General features: G+C 26.1%; 2 protein-coding genes across 3 annotated transcripts; one reads left to right on the forward strand and one right to left on the reverse strand.

Moving 5' to 3' along the window:
* Positions 1 to 3,009: 3,009 nt before the first annotated feature.
* LOC129980821 (nucleolar complex protein 3 homolog) lies at positions 3,010 to 5,343 on the reverse strand. The gene has a single exon (XM_056091216.1). The coding sequence runs from the start codon at positions 5,269 to 5,271 to the stop codon at positions 3,058 to 3,060; it is 2,214 nt and encodes a 737-aa protein (XP_055947191.1). The 5' UTR covers positions 5,272 to 5,343; the 3' UTR covers positions 3,010 to 3,057.
* Positions 5,344 to 5,577: 234 nt separating this feature from the next.
* Positions 5,578 to 16,402, forward strand: LOC129966925 (acyl-CoA-binding domain-containing protein 5-like). Of its 2 annotated transcripts, XM_056081551.1 has the most exons (9): positions 5,852 to 6,108; positions 7,039 to 7,067; positions 7,152 to 7,272; positions 9,037 to 9,109; positions 9,773 to 9,869; positions 10,470 to 10,558; positions 12,739 to 12,892; positions 14,913 to 15,115; positions 16,190 to 16,402. In XM_056081551.1, the coding sequence occupies exons 3-9, from the start codon at positions 7,175 to 7,177 to the stop codon at positions 16,304 to 16,306; spliced, it is 831 nt and encodes a 276-aa protein (XP_055937526.1). In that variant the 5' UTR covers positions 5,852 to 6,108; positions 7,039 to 7,067; positions 7,152 to 7,174; the 3' UTR covers positions 16,307 to 16,402. The 2 variants fall into 2 exon arrangements, with proteins under 2 accessions (XP_055937519.1, XP_055937526.1); XM_056081544.1 differs by lacking the exons at positions 5,852 to 6,108; positions 7,039 to 7,067 and adding an exon at positions 5,578 to 5,801 and having other exon boundaries at positions 16,190 to 16,401.
* The last annotated feature ends 4,887 nt before the right edge of the window (positions 16,403 to 21,289 follow it).

Here is a 21,289-nt window from a genome sequence, read left to right on the forward strand (position 1 = left end):
TTAGTCAATAAAATTAAAACTGAAATCCAAAATTTAAAAACAAAATTTAACACATTTTTAGACGAAGCAAAAGTGCCATCATGTAATTTGAATATTTCAGAACATTTTCCTGCAAAACGGATTCGAAAAAGGAAAAGATTATATTCCGAATTAGCAGAAAACAAAGCTAAAAAAAAAAAAAAAACGGTAGAGGAATTTAGGTGTTATTTTTTAACACTGTAATTGATACTGTTATTGTACAAATAGAAGATAGATTTAAAAGTATACAAAATATTATTTCTGATTTCAATTTTAATCACTGATATAAACTTTAAAAAAAAAAAAAAAAATCGAGAAATGTTCCAAAATTTTTGTAAAGTTTTATAATAGAGATGTAGATGAAAATTTAATCCACGAAATTTGTTTGCTACAGGATTTGATTTTGAATGAAAGAAATGTAAATAATGCACAGCACAAGACATATTGCAATAAATACTAAATAATAAGGAGCTATTTTGAAGTGTATTAACTGTGTTAAAACTTTTCTTTACGTTGGCAGTTACTATAGCAAGAGCTCAGCGCTCTTTCAGCAAATTAAAATTAATAAAGAATTATCTTCAGTCAAGCATGTGTTAGAACGCTTAAATGCACTTAATATACTAAGCATCGAAAAAAAATTGTAATTTTTCTGAAGTAATTGATGTATTAGCAAAAACAAAATCACATATTAAATAAACATGCATTAATAATATATTTTCATGTTTGTATTTTTCTTTACTTCACAAGAATTAGGGCCCCAAATGGCTTCTTGCACTCAGGCCCCGTTATGGGGAAGACCGTCTCTGCCCTTTGGTAAAGTAAATTTGATTGAGTTTGGAGAAATGTGCATAATTACATTTTTTGTAAATTACTCTACTGTACAAAATAACCATGCTAAGTTTACAAGGGTTGGGAAAATGTAAATTCAACATTAATTATTTCTGGAATCTTCACTAAAATAAGGATATCAAATTTTCATTATTTGACATGTTATCTGAAATAATATGTAAATTCCTTTTATTTCAATGTATAAATGGAATTCAAACTGCTGTAGCAAAAATACTATATCTTATCAAATTAACTTATCACTATTAAAAAGACAATTACTACTTAATTTCCATCTTCTTGTAGCCTTCATCTTTTTTATAAAAAAAAAAAAAAACCTTCATTGATAAACAGTCAACTCGCATGTAGTCAATATTATGAACACTAATTAGTCAAGTCAAGATGTATACCTATAAAAATATATGTTATATATTATCATAAAGGTTTTATATATATTATAGAGTATTATATGGCCAAAGTTTGAAGTAAGTTTAATAATGATGGTTGGCAATCATAAAAACTTTAAGTAGTGATTTGTATTAATACATTGCTTTATTTCCAACAAAATGAATTAAAATCTGATAATATATGACCAAATTTCACATTTAAAATAAAATTATATAACAACATAGTCAAGTCTCAAATGCATTTTTCCTCACCAATTTGGTGCTTCTTTATCTATCCCCCAAAATTATATTGTTGAGCATGACTTTCCCTAACACATATCCTCCTCTGCCCAAGCTGGAATATACATAACGCATTTCTTAGTGACAAGTGAAAGGAAAACAAAAATATTCATTTCATAAATCATAAAAAAATCTTTTTCAGTCAATTCTAAAAGTCAATGTGATTGCATTTAAAGGCAATATTATACGACTAAATTTTGCACTATATTTGCCATTATTCAAAATTCTTCAAGTACAAAAATGCCACTGGCACTAAAACAATTGATATTTATTATTAATCTGATACTTTATTTGCCTAACATAAAATAATGTATATTATTTATCAGATTAGCAATTGTGAAAACTTGCAAATTTTTTGCATTCATCATACTGATTTTAATGTGTAAACAAATATACACAATAAACAGTTATTCAGATGTGATGCCAACTGCTTCAATTAATATTTGAAACAATATGCAAAATTTCATTACAAATTCTAAGTTTTACCAGTTGATAAATGCCTGCTTCTCGTTGAAAATAACGCATAATAGCTTGCTGCTATATTTTTTTTAAAATTTGTTTGGTGTTAGAAATAAAACAGGCAATAATATTTATTATGCCTAGAAATTTAAATATTTATTATACCTGCACAAAGTAATATAATATGCATAAATGTGTGTTATAACATTTTTTTTCTGAAAAAAAAAAAAAAAAAGAATTGTTTCAATTTTTAAATACTTCAATTAACAATACATTTATCTTTTTAATTATCTGTAAAACTATACATGTCTTCATGCAAAAAAGTCATTATAAAAGTATATTACATTGGATATTTAGATAGAAGACAAAAAACATTCTCAATAATTTGTTTAGTTTTATTAATATGAAAATTAAACTACTTGAAGTAGCACAATTCCTATTGTATGATGGGCTCACAATTTTGAATCATAGTCTGAAGACATGAGAAACTGAAGCTGGTCCAACAAACTTCTTCCATAATGTGTCAGGATGTTTGATGTTCAATGGAAATTTCACAATTATATAATATAAAATAATAATATATATAAATAAATAATTTTAATTTTATGCATTCTTTCAAATAGTAATAGTGCTTTATGAAATAGTAATACTTAATTGTCATTTCCAACAAAAAATGATAAAACTATAACAGCTACCTTTCCTAACAATCTTAATATTATTGTTTAAAAATTGCAAGACAAAGATTTCTTTTAAACTATGCAAATCAATATAAGAAATAAGGCAACTAATCAGTTTTACTAAAGATACCAAAAATATATCAATTCTTTACAGAACCTTTAAACATATAACCTTATTATAAAAGTAAAGACTTATAAATAATAGATACATATAAGTCAAACTTTATAAATAATTTATAAAAATGAAAAAATTAAAAGTTGTACTAACTAAAGTTGTAAATTATAAACTTATGTTTGTTTTTCTAATTATCAAACTACAAACAAAGGTACAACAAATATCCAATATTTTATTTTCATACAAAATAATAATGGAATACATAATTAAAATATTTTTATTGGGATGTTTCAGATGCAACATGCTGTAAAAAATCAATATTGTGTAATGCATCTGCATCTAATTCCAATTTGACATCATTTGCAACAAATGTGTTTTCAATACTATTATCGATTTTAAACTTCTTTTTGGGAGGCTCTTCAGTGTTTTCCAAAAAGTCCATTCTGTTTTCGACAGCTATTTCAGAAAAACGGTTCAAAGTTTCAATTGGAGTCAATTTTGCTAATTTATCTGGAAGAAGGGATCTACCTGTGTTAGAACAGTTATGTAGTAAATGTTGTGCATACAATTTAATAGCTGGATGATAATGTGTCTTCAATAAATGCAACTCCCAAAGAGCTGTTGACTGTGCATTACAGTGTTCAGGATCTCCCATTTCAGGATGAAAAATTCCACTTCCTATTGAATTCTCAGAATCAAGCAAAATATCAGCACCTTTAACATTCATCATTATATTCCGCACAGAACAAAGCAATCCCAAGGTTCCATGAACAGGTGTTTGCAAACTCACGCTACAAACACGTTTTATGAATGCTAAAATCCTGTTGAATGATATCTTCTTTTTCTTCCTTAGAATGTTAAATTCCAGACATTTAAGAGTAAGGTCAAAATGCTCAACATCAGTAGAATGACTCAAATTTAGCAAGCCTTGATACATATGACAATATATCTTAAGAGGATCTATATGTAAGGACTCAGCTTGACCAGCTAAAATAGTGAACAATGTATACACACCATGTAACTTGTCAACATCACTAAGTTTCCCACTTTCCATCATGCCACATACAACAGCATTAAGATCATCGAAAAATTCTAAATTGATAAGATAAGCAAACTTAGAAAGGCCTTCTAGAGCGGGACCAATGAGTGATACCTTTTCACCATCTTTGAGAATATGAAAGAAAACCCAAAAAATTTTATTTAAAGTAGCAGTATGGAATTTCTTTACATTATCAACACATTCATAGGCTTGAGCTTCCTTTAATTCAGCTTCAAGGTCTTTAATTTTTTTCTTATCCTTTCTTTGGCTACGGGACATGGCACGCCATTCTTTACGTCCTTTAGCCATGTCAACTTTCTCAAATTCTGGCCTTGCTTCTCTTAAATTCAGACATAAAAATGTTCTCAGTAAACAAACAGGAACATTAAACTTGCGTTCTTTAATAACATCAATGATCTGTTTTACAAGACTAAATGATGCTTCACCCAGTTTGTCAGCTCGAAAAAGCTTTTCAAATGCTTTGCAACACATGTTGGAAATATTTTCATCATAATCAATTGCAACAGGTACTAATTTATTTGCTATGTTTTTAAAATAATTAAAACTAAATCGTGTACTCAACAATTCACACAGACATCTCACAGCAATCAAGCCTACTTCATATGACACACGTTGCTTAGTACTTGAAATGTTATTAAGAGACATTTTATGTTTCATATCTCTCACTAAATCATATAATAAATCTAAATATTTTTTGTAGCATTTCAAAAGAGTCTGTTCATAACCAAGTAATTTCCTAGTTTCTTTCTTTAATTTAACCTTTGTGTCAGTTTCTTCTTGAGTTCTGATTCGATATCCAGGAAGAACATCTAAAAACACATGAAGCAACGATAAACATAAAACTTTTTTTTCACTGATTACCATTTGAGTAGTCTGGTTCTGTATCATGGATACAAGTTCCTTTAAAGCAACCATGTTATTATCAGGTTCTTCAATTATAGATGTACACAACAAAGCAACTTTACGTTTCAAATCTTTAAACACCTTCTGTTGCATTGCATAGCTCTGAATCAGATCCTTCTTTTTAACTTCTTTCTTCTCACTATCAATTGCCGGTAATTCATCTTCACTTTCTTCCTTAACAATTTCTGATCTATAAATTAATCCTTTCTTATTTTTAATAGGAAGCAAATTTCTCACCTGAACACTTTTTTTGATTCTCGGAGCTTTTTCATATTCTTCTTCCGAATCGTCACTAGAAGCTACAGACATTTCATTATCTTCTTCTGATTCTGAGGCAGGTTCTGCGGTAGGTTTTTCATAATTCTGCTCTTTAAAGACTGCATGCTTCTTCTGAGATTTGTTAAAGGCAAGATTTTTAGAACGTTTTTTAACATAATCCGAGGAATTAGAGCCTTTCTTCGATACTTTAGATTTTTTGGACTTATTATGCTTCTTTTCTTTAGTTAATACTCTTTTTTTCACACTCATTTTTGGCAGAAAAAAGATCGTGTGAAATAAGTCTAATTCCCCAATGAAAATAGTAAACACGTTTTTCCCGCAGATTGCAACGAGTTGAGTTGAGTTGAGTGATAAATTGGCTCAACCTTTAATTTCATTTTGGTTGTCATTTTTTTCAATCTATATTCACATGTTTTATATAAAAAAGTTGGGATTATAATTTGTTCAAATTAAATTTTAACATTTTATCACATTCCTTGCAAAGCAAATATTTCTTTTTTTTTCTTCTCTGCTTAGCTTATAGTTCCTAGACTTTAACCGCAGTGGATGAAAATCATTTGTTTATATTTCTTTTTATGCGGCGTGATTTGAGGCATTTTCGGTACTTTATAATAAATTTCGAGGATAAAATTCGTAAACTTTTTTAACGTCCATAAAAAATTTATATATATCTGTATTGGAAATTTAGAAAATTATTATTATTATTATTTTTGCAATTATGTCACTCCAAGAAAAATTTTTTGCTGCTGTAGATGTTATAAATAGTATACCATATGATGGTAGGTTTGTTTTGTTTGAAGTATTTTTTTTCGCCTATTCTCCCTTTATTATGTAGCGACCATGCAGAAGATTTGAGAAATCCCCCATGCGTTTTGCTTGCTTTTATGATTGTTCTTATTTTTCTTTAAATATATGTGCTATTGTATGCCTTTACTATAAAATAATGTTCTCAATAAATTTAAAGCACAGTCTCTATTTTGTATAAGTATAAACATTAACATTGAAACTTATCGATTTTTATACTGTTCACTTACTGGAAAATTTACCATGTACAGAGAGAGCATAGGATGCATGAAATTGGAGGAAGTATTCTATAATTTCAAAAGAGCTTTTGAAATTTAAAATATGAAAAATATTTACTTTAAAATTTCTTTGCTTCTTATGCTTTTATATATATCAATTATATATTTTTACATCATTTGAATAAATACTACATTCTACTCTATGAATGCTTTGACCTTGAATTTTTTTTATATCTTTCATCATAGAATCTTCTTAACTTTAAATGAAACCTATTTTTTTTCCTCCTAATTTAAAACTAAATCATTCTATCAGCTCTCAGAATATCCTTTAATGTCTGATGAATATGTTTGCTTCTTTCTTATTCCACCATAAATTATTAGATAGTATGTAAATAGATTACAGAATAGTTCAATGGTGATGTGCTTGTGACTTAAAAAGAAAAGTACTTCAGTGAAATGATTTTTCCATCATATTTGAATTTGTTTCTTTCTTTCAGTTTCTTTGACAATTTTCTTTAATTTAGATACATTTATTTTGAAAAATATCCCATAGCAATGTTTCTACTATAATAACAATAAAAAGCTTTTTAATTATATATTAGCTAAAATATAAAAATCTATAATATGATTCATATTTTTCAGAGTTTAAAAAGAACAATAGAAAACCTGTTGTCACTTATGAAAATATAATTATTATATTTAAATAGTTTGTAAATATAAATAGCTTTTCCTACTAGATAAAACTATGGTTTAATATGTATATTTTCATCTTCTAACTTATAGTGTTTATTTTATATACCATTCTCTTAATAGAAAAAGTTATGAAAATTTAACTATAAGAAAAGCTTGTAAAAACATAAGCTGCATATGGTCTTTCAGTAAAAATTCATAATTATATCTAAGTGATGTTAACTATATATTGCTTTTATTTTGATTCATTGAAAGAAGAAAATATTATTGTTTGCTTCAAAATTTCCATTAAATTATATTTCAGCTTTATGAGAGCAATAAAATAATAATCAGGTAATAGTCAATCTGTATGATTTTGCATAATATTTTTTCATATATGACTTTTTACAAATAAAAATTATATATTCTATTCTAAAGGTACTTTTGAGCCATCTCAGGAAATGATGTTGAAACTACATGCCTTAGAAAAACAAGCTACAGAAGGTCCTTGCTATATACCTAAACCTTACATATGGAATACTAGTGCAAGAGCAAAATGGTATGCATTGTTTTATTATGTTCCTCTTATATTTTATGAATGTTTAGTATTGATTTTATGATTATATTAAAATACAATTTGATAATTTGAATGAGCTATATATTCTCATTCAATTTTTTACCTTTGCTAAATTATTCCATTTTGCAATAAATTATTCTAAGCATTAAATAAATGTAATTATGACTTATCTGTTTCAATAATTTACTATAATTTATCTTTTGTTGGTCAGATTGTGATACCGTCATTGCCTAAAAATGACTAATAATCATATGGGCAATCTGACAAATTGTATTCTTAAATCTCATCTCTTAACCTATTCATGCACAGCATCTCTATTTAAAGAATTTTGTATCTTCACATCTCTGGTGAAATTAATCACATTTTATTGTTTCTTATTTGCTTTTTTTTTATGAGACAATATATATTTGCTCCTCTTTATTTTTGATATAATGTGATGAAAGTGAGAATAAATTTTTAAAATATTTTACTGCATTTAAAAAAATGTTTAATGTACATCAGAATTTGTGTATTATTAAAGCAATGTTGGTGAAGATTGGCATTTTATTTTTTTAATTTATGAATTTTTTATGGTGACTGTATTAAACTATGAAATCAAATTTTGCTGTATATTCACAGTTTGATAGCTGTTAGCTGACTAATAAGCTTCACCACAATAATTATGAGATTACATGAATGCTTATACCTTTAAAAAGTTTTTATAAAAATGATTTTCTACTTTTTAAAAAATCTTTTTTTAATATTTTTCAATTTCTATGAGTGTATGCAAGTGTAGAGAATCTACTTTCGCATGCACACACATGCACAAACATTTAAAAAATTACATATATTTAATTAATTAAATACATATATTTGATTTTACTTCATAGTTGTAATAATTTCGGTATTTTTTTTTTTTTTTTTTAATGATTAAGCTGCTATTCTTTTTTTTAATATGCAAATTGAAAAAAAAAAATATTGTAACAATTATGCTTTATTTGCTTTGCAATTTGTTTGCTTTTTATTAAATTCCAATTGAAATATTTTTCTTTCAACTTATATCTTGCTGTTTCTGTTCACAGCATTTATATATATATTACTAATATCAAACACTATTTATTTCTATGTGTATAATAATTGTGCCACAATTTAATATTCATTTTCTTTATTGTAAGATTGCTTTTCCTAAATTGTAAAACCATGATATATCATTTCATTATAACTTTTAAAAGCTTATATGTTTCTTTAAAACTTATATTCTATAAATAAATTGTGTGAAAAAAGTTGTTATCAAAATTTGAAATGGAGATTTAATGTTACATTAGTAGGTTTAGTTCCTTTATCCAAAAAATTATTTCTTAAAATTAAAAGGTATTTTAATTATTTGTTTATTTTTAAGCTTCTAATTTTTTATTGTGGAAAAATAAACACTAGGGAATTAACTATAATGGCAATAGAAAGAAATTTCTTTTGACAGTAGTATTGTCTATTATTATTCAGAAAAAACAATAGTTGAAATATATTTCTTCGCAAATAATTGCAATTTATACAATTTATCTTTGTAAAATAGTTCAGATATGACTTAATCTTTTTGTAGATTCTCAAAATATTGAATATGGTTCATTTTTTGAACAAATCTTTTTGGATTTCTTTTGCTTTGAATGTCATGATTCTTGTATTATTAGAGCAATTATAATTATTTACAAACAGATATTCTTCACTAATTATTCTTATTATTGTATGACTAAAATTATTCTTATTTCTTAGGAATACTTGGTATAATTTAGGAGACATGTCTCAAGAAACCGCTATGAAAAATTACATTGATGAATTAACTAAGGTAAGATAGCTTTGCTAGGTAATATTTAAATGAATCTTGCATACATTATTCATATGATCTCTTCATGTGTTATTGCAAATCCTGTAATTCAGCAGGTATCAGATTAACGGAATGACAAATTGATAAAACTATTTGTTTAATAAAGATTCATTTATAAAAAAAATGCAGTTTAATATCAAAACCTATTCGCCAAATATTTCAAAATTATGCTGAAAATAATATATTAAATGATACAAAATTGAATTCAAAATCAGAATAGCAGACTAATGTTTATGTCACTCAACGATTTCTGACATCTGCTTGTAGTAACTTGTTTCTCCCTTCAGTACTCACTCTGTTGAAAACATTAAACTATAAGAAGGACGAGATTGGTCCTTTGTTGAATTACTAAGAGTCTAGTATCTATTTATTTATATGTGCTATAAATATTATTTACATAGATAAAATTGCTTTTCTGGTTTTAATTATTTGATATTCTTGCAATATTGTATACATGTTTGATATTCTTGCTTATTGTATATTGTATTTATTTTCAATAATAATTATAGTAATAGAAGTATTTATCAATAATATTGTTTTTTAAATATTTCTTGCATTTTGTTTATTATAATGATAAAATTAGTTCCCTTAATTTCATCCCTATTTGCTGTTATTATTTTGTAGGTAATTGAAACAATGTCTTACAATGAAAAAATAGCCAAATTTGTGTCTTTAATGGGGCCATTCTTTGAAGAAGTTATTCCTTCTACTGAAGAAAAAGGTATTTAACTTACCAGCTTGTTGTTTTCTTGTTTAGATTTAATATAAATTTAGATTTAAGAAATGCTTAAAAATTTTAGATAATATTTTAGTAATTGTTGCTGTTGGAAGACATATTCTAGTGTCTATTGAATTTTTAATCAGTGTGCATACAGACCTTCAATCTTTTATCATTACTTTTCCTCCCTTTTTTATACATATTAGATCAAAAGAGCAAATTTATAATTTTGTTGTTTGACAGAACTTCAGTGTTTATCATAATTGTAAATTCTCATAATTTTTAATGGCAGGTAATAGAAATGTAAGTAATTCTGTATAACTTCATGAACTAAATAGAAATATGTTGAGAATCAAAGAAGAAAATCAACTTTGTTTATTATAATTAAGAACATAAGTAAATTATTAAGATCCTGTGTTACCTGATAAGAAATTTCTTTAAACATTTGTAACCATTTATTTCTCAGCTATAATCACTTTTGTTTTTTATAAAATCTTGTTTTGGTAGAAACTATTTTGCTGATTTTTTTCCCTTGTTGTTTGAATACATGCATAATCGATTCATTGCTAATACAATATAAATGATGGTGCTTTTATTTTGTAGGGAAATGGTCAGAAAATTCAATTTCTTCCACTGTTTTAGAAAATTATAATCCACCTACTATTTCAGAATTATATCATATGTCCAAAATTGTAAGTTTCCCTCTTATAGATTTATATGTTAGCTTAGCAATACTACAGTATTTAAAATCATTTCAATGACTGTAATATATATGATACAAAATGTCTGGTAAATGAACTGAAGAATTATGTTTAAATCTTTATTTCTCTGTTATTATGTTGAATACTCATTTTTTTTTATTGGATTTAAAATTTATTTGTTAATTCCATGACCGGAAGCAAGCTGCACTCTCACCATAGCGAAGCAAAAATCAGGAAATGAGAATATGTGAATGCATTTAGAGTTTTAATAGTTTCAATTGTGTAATATTCATGTGATTACAATTTAAATTGGACAGTTAAAGTTATAAAAATTGCTACTTGAAAACATAAAAAAACCTGTCCCCCATACATACACTACTCAGAAATTGAAATGAATTTGGAGTATAGTCTCTGCTAAAATTTGTTAATTTTAAGAACATGGATAATTTAAATTTATATGTATATAATATATAAAACTTAATGAGAAGGACATGCATCTTTGTCGTTGAGACAAGCTTATTATTTTTAAATAATAATAAGCTTAATATACTTAGAATTATGGCTTTTCCCCTCCTTTCTAATCAAATACTATAAGTTATTAAGTATATGAAATATTTATTTGGCACATTGATTAGATTGATGCATGTACGTTTTGCTTAATGACCTTCAGTTGAACATTTATTTGAATTTGTGTAGATACTATTCTGTTAGACCCTTCCCCTTTTAGTTTATTAGATTATTGTTTTGCTTTAAAACCACAGATACATATGAAGGATTACGAGTAATGAATTTCGCAGGTTTAATCCATCAAGTAACAAAGACAGCACTTGGGATGTAACCTCTCTTTTCAAAGCTTCATGTTTTTCTAGAGAGACATTTAACTTAAAGTGAAAGATTTATTTTGCAGCAGACATACATAATAAATACATCTTGGGTTGAATCTAATCTGTTTCACAAAAAAATTAAAAAATTAAAAAGTTTCTTTAAAAAAAATTATTTTTTTAAAAAATCACTATAAATTTATTAATTTTTATACATATATATAAAAAAAATATAAAGCTATCTATAAGCTATCCAATAATATTTTTAAAAAAAATTATTAGATTTTCTTTAGTTATATTATGATAAATAATCTTTATACATGCAAGTTATATTTAAACAAATTATTATCCCTCCAGCTGTGTATTCCACGATTTCTGTGGGTTGGCAATCAGTCCATTTTCTGTTGCATCCCACGTTTTTTGCAGTTTAGAGTGTTTATTTTTATGATTACAGATTTTTATTATATTATATTATTATCATGTAACAACTTAGTATCAGTTCACTTACTTTGAAAGATATTTGAACTTATTTGCAAACATTGCATCTAAATAATGATTTTAAAGAATTACTTAGCCAGAGGGTTAAATTATTGAATAGAGATGTGTTATTATATATTATAGTTATTGAAAGCAGCATGTATTTTTATGTATTTTAACTGTATTCTAAAAAGTTTCAAGAATTTTGATAAAAATTATATGATTATTTTAGAGTTAATAATAACTTTCTACGTGATTTTAATCAAGAATTTTTGAATTCTTGATTATAATATAATAATAAACAAATATTCCATATTATTCTATTCCATTCAAAATATTTATTTTCACCAATAGATATAATATATACCACATTAAGGCATATAATGGTGAAGTTTGTCGTACTCTTGATGAGTTTTTAATAATGAACCAGAGATTATACTATTCTATTACTGTCATATAATGAATTGAAATTTGTACCTATATGCTACATTATGTATTACTTTTCTTGTATGCATTGCACCAGATCTTATTTTTCAATTAGCTGCAACTTTAATAATGATTGTAACATAATCTAATCTAAATGATCTAATGCAGTCATATTAAAATATTTACATTATAAGTAATTGATTGTAATTATTTTTTTAGTTACTGCTCTTTATTATTATAGTTTTTTTAAATGTTTTCTCTATCTTCTTTCAAAGTTTGATGTTACATTGACAAATAAACACTAAATTAAAAAAAATTTTAAGTAATCAATTATACATTTATTATAATTAGTTTTGTTATTGGGTTTTGAGAAAGATACATAATTGTTAAGTAAGAAATATCTTAATATTTATCTGTAGAAACTAATTTATAAAATTATTTTTACAGGGGAAAGATGATAGGTATTCACATTCTGAATCTAATAGATTTGACTTACCCCAAAATTTTGAGTTCCTAGACAGTCATCCAGAGAATTCATCTGATTCATTATCTACAACATCTAGTGAAATATCAAATTTCGACATCTTATCTGATCTTTCTGGTAATTCTTTGTTCAACTGATTTTTTTTAATTGTAAAGATATTCAAACCATGTGATAGATTGAGTTAAAAAAATTTATTGATGTAAATGCAAAAAGACAATTTCTTGACTTTTATATTTCAACAAGAAATAGTGACACATTTGGTCATTTGAAATTGAGCAGAATATCATCAATTTGCATGATGTCCCTAAAAACACATGCAATTTTGTAGTACAAAATAGAACTATTTGAAGTAATTTATATTAGCTTGAAAATTATTTAAAATATATTTGTTACAATAAACTTTAATATTGTGGTTGAATTACATTATCACAATACAATAGTTACTGTTTAATGTGATCAATTTGGGATATTAATTTTGATAAAGCAAACCAATTGATAACAATAAATGATTTTGGAAAATTCTTTATGATTTTTAGGGTGGGGGAAGTATTTACCTTAACTCTAAACTGTCTATAATTGATTTTAAAAAAGCATATAAAGAATTCATTAATTATTATTTATTGAAAATATTTCAAAGTTTGTTTATATATTAATTGTCCTTTTGTTTCTAAAATATTTTTAATAATTCATGCCCCATCTCAAAATATTAAGTGCTTTGCTTATTAGCTATGTTGCAGTGATATGTTGATTCATTTTAGATAGACTTTTATACTTGCTATGATCTTCAGCTTTCTTTCTAACACCCAAACATTTTTTTCCCCCCTTCCTTTATCTGTTTGAGTTTTGTAATTCAATCACTGGGAACATTGGTTTATGATAGTTTTACAGATTTCAAGTCAGACTTGGCACTTAACTGATCTCTCAATCCAATACATATCATTCTAGTCCATATAAAAGAATATGATCTCCATAAGAAAAATGATTTCCAGATATAAGTAGACTAAAAAATTCCATTAACTTCAATTGCTAATGCAATGATTGTAATTCAATTGTAAAATGAAGCATCATTCAATTCCCTATATCAGAACTGATAGTTTATAATGATACAATAAACACAGTAAATATTTTTGGGTGAATTTCAATACATTCTTTTGAGATCAGGGGATTTTTATAATGTAAAGCAAATGATGATGTGATCTCATTAAAACACATCCATTGTACTATTAAATTGTCATTGTTTAATTGCATATTTTTCAGTATAAATATATTAATAATTTATTAAAAAGTACTGTAAAGCTCAGAGAAATTTTCAGAAAAAACTGGGTTGATAAATGATATAAAAATAAATATCAACAAGTTGAAAAGTTTTTGCTGCTCAGCAAAAGTCAAAACAATCAAAATTAGAAAGTATTGAGGAAAAGTTAAATATAATGTTTAAAAAGTTAAAAAGAATTAATTTTTTCCTCTTGTGGTGATGTTTTCTATATATATTGCATTTTTGTATATTCAAATATAAAAAAAGTTTTCCAACCCTACATAAAAAAAAAAAAAAAAAAAAAAAAAAAAGTTGTAGTTTTTGTACTCTTCATGTTATTAGGAAGAAAGTAGTTGTGATGAAAGCATAATTTTTTTTTTTCTTTTCTTTAAACTTTATGCATGATCAATAAATTTTTGAAATGTCAAAGTGTGGGGTTTTTTTAACATTTTAATTTTTTTAATTTAGTTTTTGAAAAGATATACTTGAAAAGTTCTTGTAATCTAGATTCAGTTATTATTATTCTGATATTGTAATCTAGTGTTAACTATTTTTAAATTAACTGTTAATAATTCATCAGTTCATTATATTCCAAATTGCCTTAAAAATAGTTAGAGTAATTTTAAATGGCAGTTCAAATTTTATGAATGAAAAGATTGGAACCAAGCTAAAGTTTCTACTAAGTACATTCTTTATGATATTAATTTGAATAATGCTTTATATTTCCCAGGATATATATATAAATACAATTAAACAGTTACTGTATTATCTAATTGTGGCTGATTCAAATGGTTCTCCTAACTCCATTTATTCGATTTTTTGAAATGTGCATAATAACATATATTACTGTGTAACTGATTGTGTAATGTCTTTGATATTTAGATTACGAATCTCCTGAAACTACTGAAAGAACTGCTTTCAACAGGCTTAAAAATCCAAAAGTTGCTCGAGATTGTGCTGTTTTTAATGACAAATATTTCCTAATGTTAGCTCTTATGAATTTGCAAAAGTCTATGGAAGGCATTTTGAAGAAGCTTGATAATTTGAACATTTTAGCTGAATCTACTAATCTAGAAAATTTAGAAGTAAGGAAATTTGTCTTTAATTTAAATAGTCAGTCTATAAATGATATTTTTTTATTTTAAAATTTATTTAATATATTAGCAACTTTAGATAAAGAAATGTTAATATTTCTAAATAAATTAGCTTATATTTCAAAGATGTTATGTTATTATTATTTGAAAGTATTATTGATTCTTCTGAAAAGATAGATTTTAGAACAAGTGACGGCTGATATTTCCCATTTTTTCATTTACAAAATATATTTTCTTCTGAAACAAATTTTCTAATGTATTCTAAATAAGAAAATTAGAGTTTTGGAATAGATAAAATTAGAAAATTTTCTGCCAAAACATTGTCAGATGAGATGTGTTTAACCGAAAAATTAAGTGATTCTAAAAGTAGTTATTAGTCAGTTTACAGATATAATAGCATGTGTTTAGAAGATAAAGAAAATCAAAGATAAAATAAATCTGGCATATAAATGAATATAAATATAATTTTTGCATAAATAAATCTGGCATGAAGTGAATTTTTGTTCCGTTTAAATGATAGGTTAACAGCAAAACTTTTAGGAATTTTTAGATATAAAATATCATGAAACATGGCTGTTATTTTTATGAAGCTTTTTGCAAAAGTTAATGTGAAATATATTTTTTAGGAATAAAAAAATATGCACGTTTACTAAATTAATATGTACTTAGTAACTGAAATTATTTTGGATAAAAATTTTAAAAAAATTTTTAGTTATAGATTTAATTACAAAGAAGTGATATATAGAGATTTTCTTCATTTAATGTACTTTGTAATAAATTTATGCAAATCTACTTAGAATTTTTAAATTTGAATCTTTGATCAACTGCTCATAGGAAATGGCACATATACTTTGTGTTTCTGTGAGCACATATATTATGGATAATGGAAAAAATAGGATTAGCTTATTTAATAGTTTTGCAATAATTATTAATGTGTTTCAGTAACCTTCATGTCATCACTTTCCAGAGAATGCAAAACTATTTCATGTCAGATTTTTTTTAAAAAAATAACATCAATGTTGAATATGCTACTGTTTAATAATATGTATTATGTATTGTTTTCAGACAATAAATAATCGTTTAGATTATGGTGAATGGAGTTTGAATTCAGCTGGAACAGTTTTTGCTCTTGTATGGCCTTTTGTTGTAGATTTATGTTTTCATGTCCTAAGGAATAAATAAAGGCATCTATTTACATCCATTTCATTTTTATCAGTACACTGTTATTATGTAAATAATAATTTATTTATTTTAATTTGTATATAATAAAGCTAACATTTTCTATGTAAATTGTTCCCTCTTCGAATTTATTATACTCATTTATTATCTATTTTACTCTGTACTTAACTAATATACTGTTGTCTGCACCTTATTATTTTAATCTTTTTCTGTAATTGTTCTCGACATTATTTTTATTTTAATTAACTTAGTTCTTCAATTGATTTCTATTCTCTTTATTAAAAAAAAATCAGTTCTATTTTGACTAATGCAGTTTTCATACGCATCTTGTTTCAATTATTATTATTATTTTTTAAGTTTATATGTTTTTGAAGTAGGGAAAAGAATTGCATAAACTGTTCAAATAAATAAGTAATAATTAGTGATTTGTTACATAAGCAACATAAATTATAATTAAATATGATACATTCCTCCATCAAACACACACATACACATGTTGACCACTAAATACCCTTCTACTAATTTCAAAATTATAATAGATATGTCTTTAATTTAGGTATAGTAGAATGGCTATATGCTTCTTGATGAGATTACTGACAGTGCCACTTTGTGTCAAAATTCAGAAACAGCATTTTTCTGATAGACAGATATAAGGAAACAAAAAATTAATTGCAGTTGTAAGGTATCATTGATTTAGTATAATAAAATACCCATGCAGTGGATATCTGTGCAATGTTTGAAAGGTTGTGATTAAAAATTATTTAGAAATTTATAAAGATCATGCTATTGCTTTAACTTTGAAATATTATATATTTTCCCTGAGAAATTTCTTCAACAAAATAGCAAATGATCCTCATAACAAGTGACTACTCCTTTCTTCTGCATTTTGTAATGCTGGAATTCATGAATAAATAAAGTGCATATTTAAAGTGTTTTCTAATTTGCATAAAAGTGCTCTTTTCTAACTAAATCTATGATACTTTGCAAGTGACTTATTTCACGCTATTTCAAAATAAAAATTTCTATTTTTTATTTTGCTGTAAGTGGTTTCATCAGTTCAAAGCAGCTTTATTATATTTAGACAAATTTCTTATTTACTTCACTCTTTTGAATTTAAGCTGAACTTTAATAAACATCCTGCATCTACAACACATAAAATATCCACTAAAGTGTTATATTCTCCCTTTAATTTTAAATAGCAGCTACTTTAATCATAAAAGAGGCAGTTATGTATAATAAAATAGTCATTTACTAATAAAAGATCTCAATGCACTATCGGAGGAAAAAAATTGAGCCATCCAGATTTATTTTGCAATTCTTCATCCTATGTAAAAACTAAAAGTACCATTTTAAAGGTAGTAATGAAGTATAATGCGGAATCTAACATTTTCATAGGGAGTTATCTGCATATTTAAAACTGTGCAAATTTTGAAATTTAATAAAGTAACGCCCTTTTAATTTCCCATAGATAGATTTCCCATGAAAAAAGTACCCAAAGTACAACTTTTGGTTAATATGCCATAATTATATCCGGAGATATTTGACATTTTCTTTTAAAGGGTTGTATCCATATTTAAATGCATAAAATTTAGATAATCTGTTGAAATCGGTAATATGTATTTATTTATTTTTGTCTTTTAAAGCTTCAATCCACATGGTAAAATCGTTTGCTATTTCATCCATGTCAACATATTTATAGCGAAAATTTTAGAAGAGTCTTGATTTTTTTCAGGAAAGAAATATTGAAGGGCTTGATTCTCCATTACACTGAAAACACCAAAATGGAAAGTTTTGTTGTATGAGTAAAAGATACAAAATTAAATACACTCTTTACTCTTAATTATAATTGCAATGAATTATTATTACAATTTAATTTGCAATAATTATAATCACTGCAAATTAATATTATGAAATTTGAGACTCATATTAAAAATATTGTGCACTTAAACAAACATCAGTAAATGTCAACAAACACAAAAGTCCTTTTCTTGTTAGAAAATATGAAGTTTGCTATCCATAAATTATTAAGAGAAATAATTTTTCAAAATATTCGTAAAATTAAATAATATAAAGTAATAACTACGAAATAAATTTCCCATTTTTCTGGAATTTGTTATATTCTGTAAGTGACATATGAGCTGACGAGTAAAAATTCCATCTTATTACAAAGGTGCAGGCTATCCTCCACATATAAAAGTAGCGACTGTTAATAAAATAATAGAGCAATAATTTTTTTTTATTTCATTTTCTTTGCTGATGATGAATTTTTAAATATATTTTTATATTACAACAATGCAGAAAATATTTGTTTCAATGAATGCATGATCAGTGGCATTTCAATGCGATATAAAAAGCTGTCAATATTTTGAAATGTTTGAATGTGCCGTCTTTTCAGGATCAATACAGAAAAACTTATTGTAAAAGGAAAACTACTTGTAGAAATGAGCTGAAGTTTTGCATGTCCCCATAAAATGGTCTTGTTCATCGATTTATGCCAAAATTTAAGTATGTTGCAATTTAAAAATTTTTAAACTTTAATTTTTTTTCACTTGTTAAATATGTATGCAAAATGTGTAGAATATCTTATATTTTCATTAGGAAATGAGTGTAGGTCAATAACTTTAAAGTTTTTGTGATATGAATAAAAGTATCTAATGTTAATATTAAATTTTATTGGTCTACAAGTCCAAATTTTATTGGTCTATAATTTCGAAATGAATAGATTAAACTAATGATACTTGGTTTCCAGAAATAAATTTTGAAGTATTTTTAAAATTTGATGCTGAAAAATGGGTGTTGCCATTAGAATTTTTGAAGTTTGCTCTTACTTCAAAATATAGACGGCCCCTTAAGAAATTTTTAATTCAAAAATCTTTAAGATTACATTAAATTCTTTCAAATGACGCCTTTTTTTTTTTATTGAATGAGGAACAATGTTAGAATAAAGATGGGTGCCTCCCTTTTTTTTTTTTTTTTTCAACTGTACATATGAATACTAAAAATAAAATGCAATCAATAAGTTTTCCAATCAAATGAATGATAATTAACTCCTAGCTACTTTTTATCTATGATTAACATTTTAGTAGTTGATACTGATTGAAAATCACGGCTTCATAGCAATGTTTTCTTTTTGGGATTAAGTATCTTCCTGAAGTCAATGTTGAATTAATTCTCCTAAGGGCCCTTAAGCAGTGCAAGTCTTGGGGCCTTCCATTCATCCTTTTCAACCTCTTAAACTAGACTTTTTTAAATTAATTTTAATTTTAATCTGTATATGAGCAGTTATATAAAACAAAATTTGACAAATTAAAATAATAAAACATTAAATTTTGGGTAATTTAAAAAAAAAGTTTTAGTATCTTCTTTTAGAGGCGGCGGTAGCAGGAGGGCAATTGCACCCTTGTGGCAGCCTCTAACCCCCTCCCCCCTTATCGGTGATAGATTGAGAATTTAGTCGGCAAAAGTATTCACCACTTCAGGATGGTTGTAGAGAGTTGCGCATTATCGAATATGATTATTTGAAAACTACCTTACAGTTTATATTGTAAACAGTCGAAATATCCAAGTAACGGTTAAATGTTTTGACTATATTTTTTGCAAAAAAAAAAATCGATAGAGTGGTATGTCAATAATATGCCGCATTTTTTTAACAATTTTTGATGGACCGACTAAGAATTGAATGTGATGGTAGTTGAAGACGTTAAGTTCGCAGAATTTCAGACATCCGATTCAAATGTCTTGATTCAAACTTTTGGCAATATAACCGACAAGGTAAGTAGTGAATAAGGTATCGACAAGGTGATAATCTCATTTTGCTGGCAATTTTTGGTCGACTTACTTTAAACTCAATGCGGTGAGTGTCGAAGGCGTTAAGTCTGCAGATTTTCGGACATTTGATTGAAATGTCATTCATTTAGGTTATAAATTACACCAGATTTGCAATATATTTGACAAGTGAATAAAATATCGCATTCTGCCGACATTTTCTGGGCGACCGACTATGAAATGAATGTCGACGACATATCCACAGATTTTCAGACATTTGATTCAAATGTCGTTCGCCAAGCTTTTAATTTGCACTACTTTTGGCAATATAACCGACAAGGCGACATGTAATTAAGACAATACATGTCGCGTTTTGTCAAAAAAATTTCATCGGTCGACTAAAAATTCAACGCGATTGTTATCGAAGATGTTAAGTCCGAATTCTCAGTCATCTGATTTAAATGTTATAATATTCCTTCAGCATATAATTTATACTATATCTAGAAGAATAATCATTAAGCTTGGAAGCGAACAAGACGTCACATTTTCTCCAACTAATCTTTGTCCTTCGGCTAAGAAGATTTTATCATAGATTATGGAAAAAAAAATTCTTTTCATCGGACACTTCGATAATCTGTCGGTGGAATTATTAGAGAAATTGACGCTTTTATATTATTCATGAATAGGACGATAGAATTGTTTACGATCATTCATCGTTCAAATTCAAGTGCTAAAATCCATTGTCATTTTATTCATCTAATTATTACTTATTCGGTAACGAATTGATAAATTTATTTTATTCATTCGACTGTGAGAATTCTAAGACTAAAATCTAGTTAATGGTTAAACTAAATTTAACAAATCACTTTTCTTTTGACACTTTTGTGAATGTACATGCTAAAAAGAGTTATTTGTTGTAGCCAAATTATGTGAATTCATTATAAATCACTCGAGTAAGTAAACTGTATAATTGTAAATTAAGCTAATTTAATAGCAAAATATCTATGGGTTTTTTTTTTTCTCAATCTTATTTATCAGGCTGCAGTTATTACACTAAAGAAATATTATCGACTGCAATTGACGTCAAATACATATATTGTTACGAAATTTCCCGGGGTTCGTTTGGATAGTGGGAGTTATATGGTGTGGAGAACGCTCAATCAGCAGGCGGCAGTAGAAAAAGAAACAACGACGTTTATTTACACGAAGACACACAGGACA

Source organism: Argiope bruennichi, chromosome 1 (assembly GCF_947563725.1).
Source record: "Argiope bruennichi chromosome 1, qqArgBrue1.1, whole genome shotgun sequence".
Taxonomy (NCBI): domain Eukaryota; kingdom Metazoa; phylum Arthropoda; class Arachnida; order Araneae; family Araneidae; genus Argiope; species Argiope bruennichi.

Excerpts from the sequence above, each read along its gene's own strand:
- LOC129980821 (XM_056091216.1), bottom strand. The coding sequence starts at position 5,271 with ATGAGTGTGAAAAAAAGAGTATTAACTAAAGAAAAGAAGCATAATAAG.
- LOC129966925 (XM_056081544.1), top strand. The coding sequence starts at position 5,741 with ATGTCACTCCAAGAAAAATTTTTTGCTGCTGTAGATGTTATAAATAGT. Across the intron at positions 9,110-9,772 it reads ACATTGATGAATTAACTAAG|GTAATTGAAACAATGTCTTA; the intron begins GTAAGATAGCTT and ends ATTATTTTGTAG. Across the intron at positions 12,893-14,912 it reads CATCTTATCTGATCTTTCTG|ATTACGAATCTCCTGAAACT; the intron begins GTAATTCTTTGT and ends TTTGATATTTAG.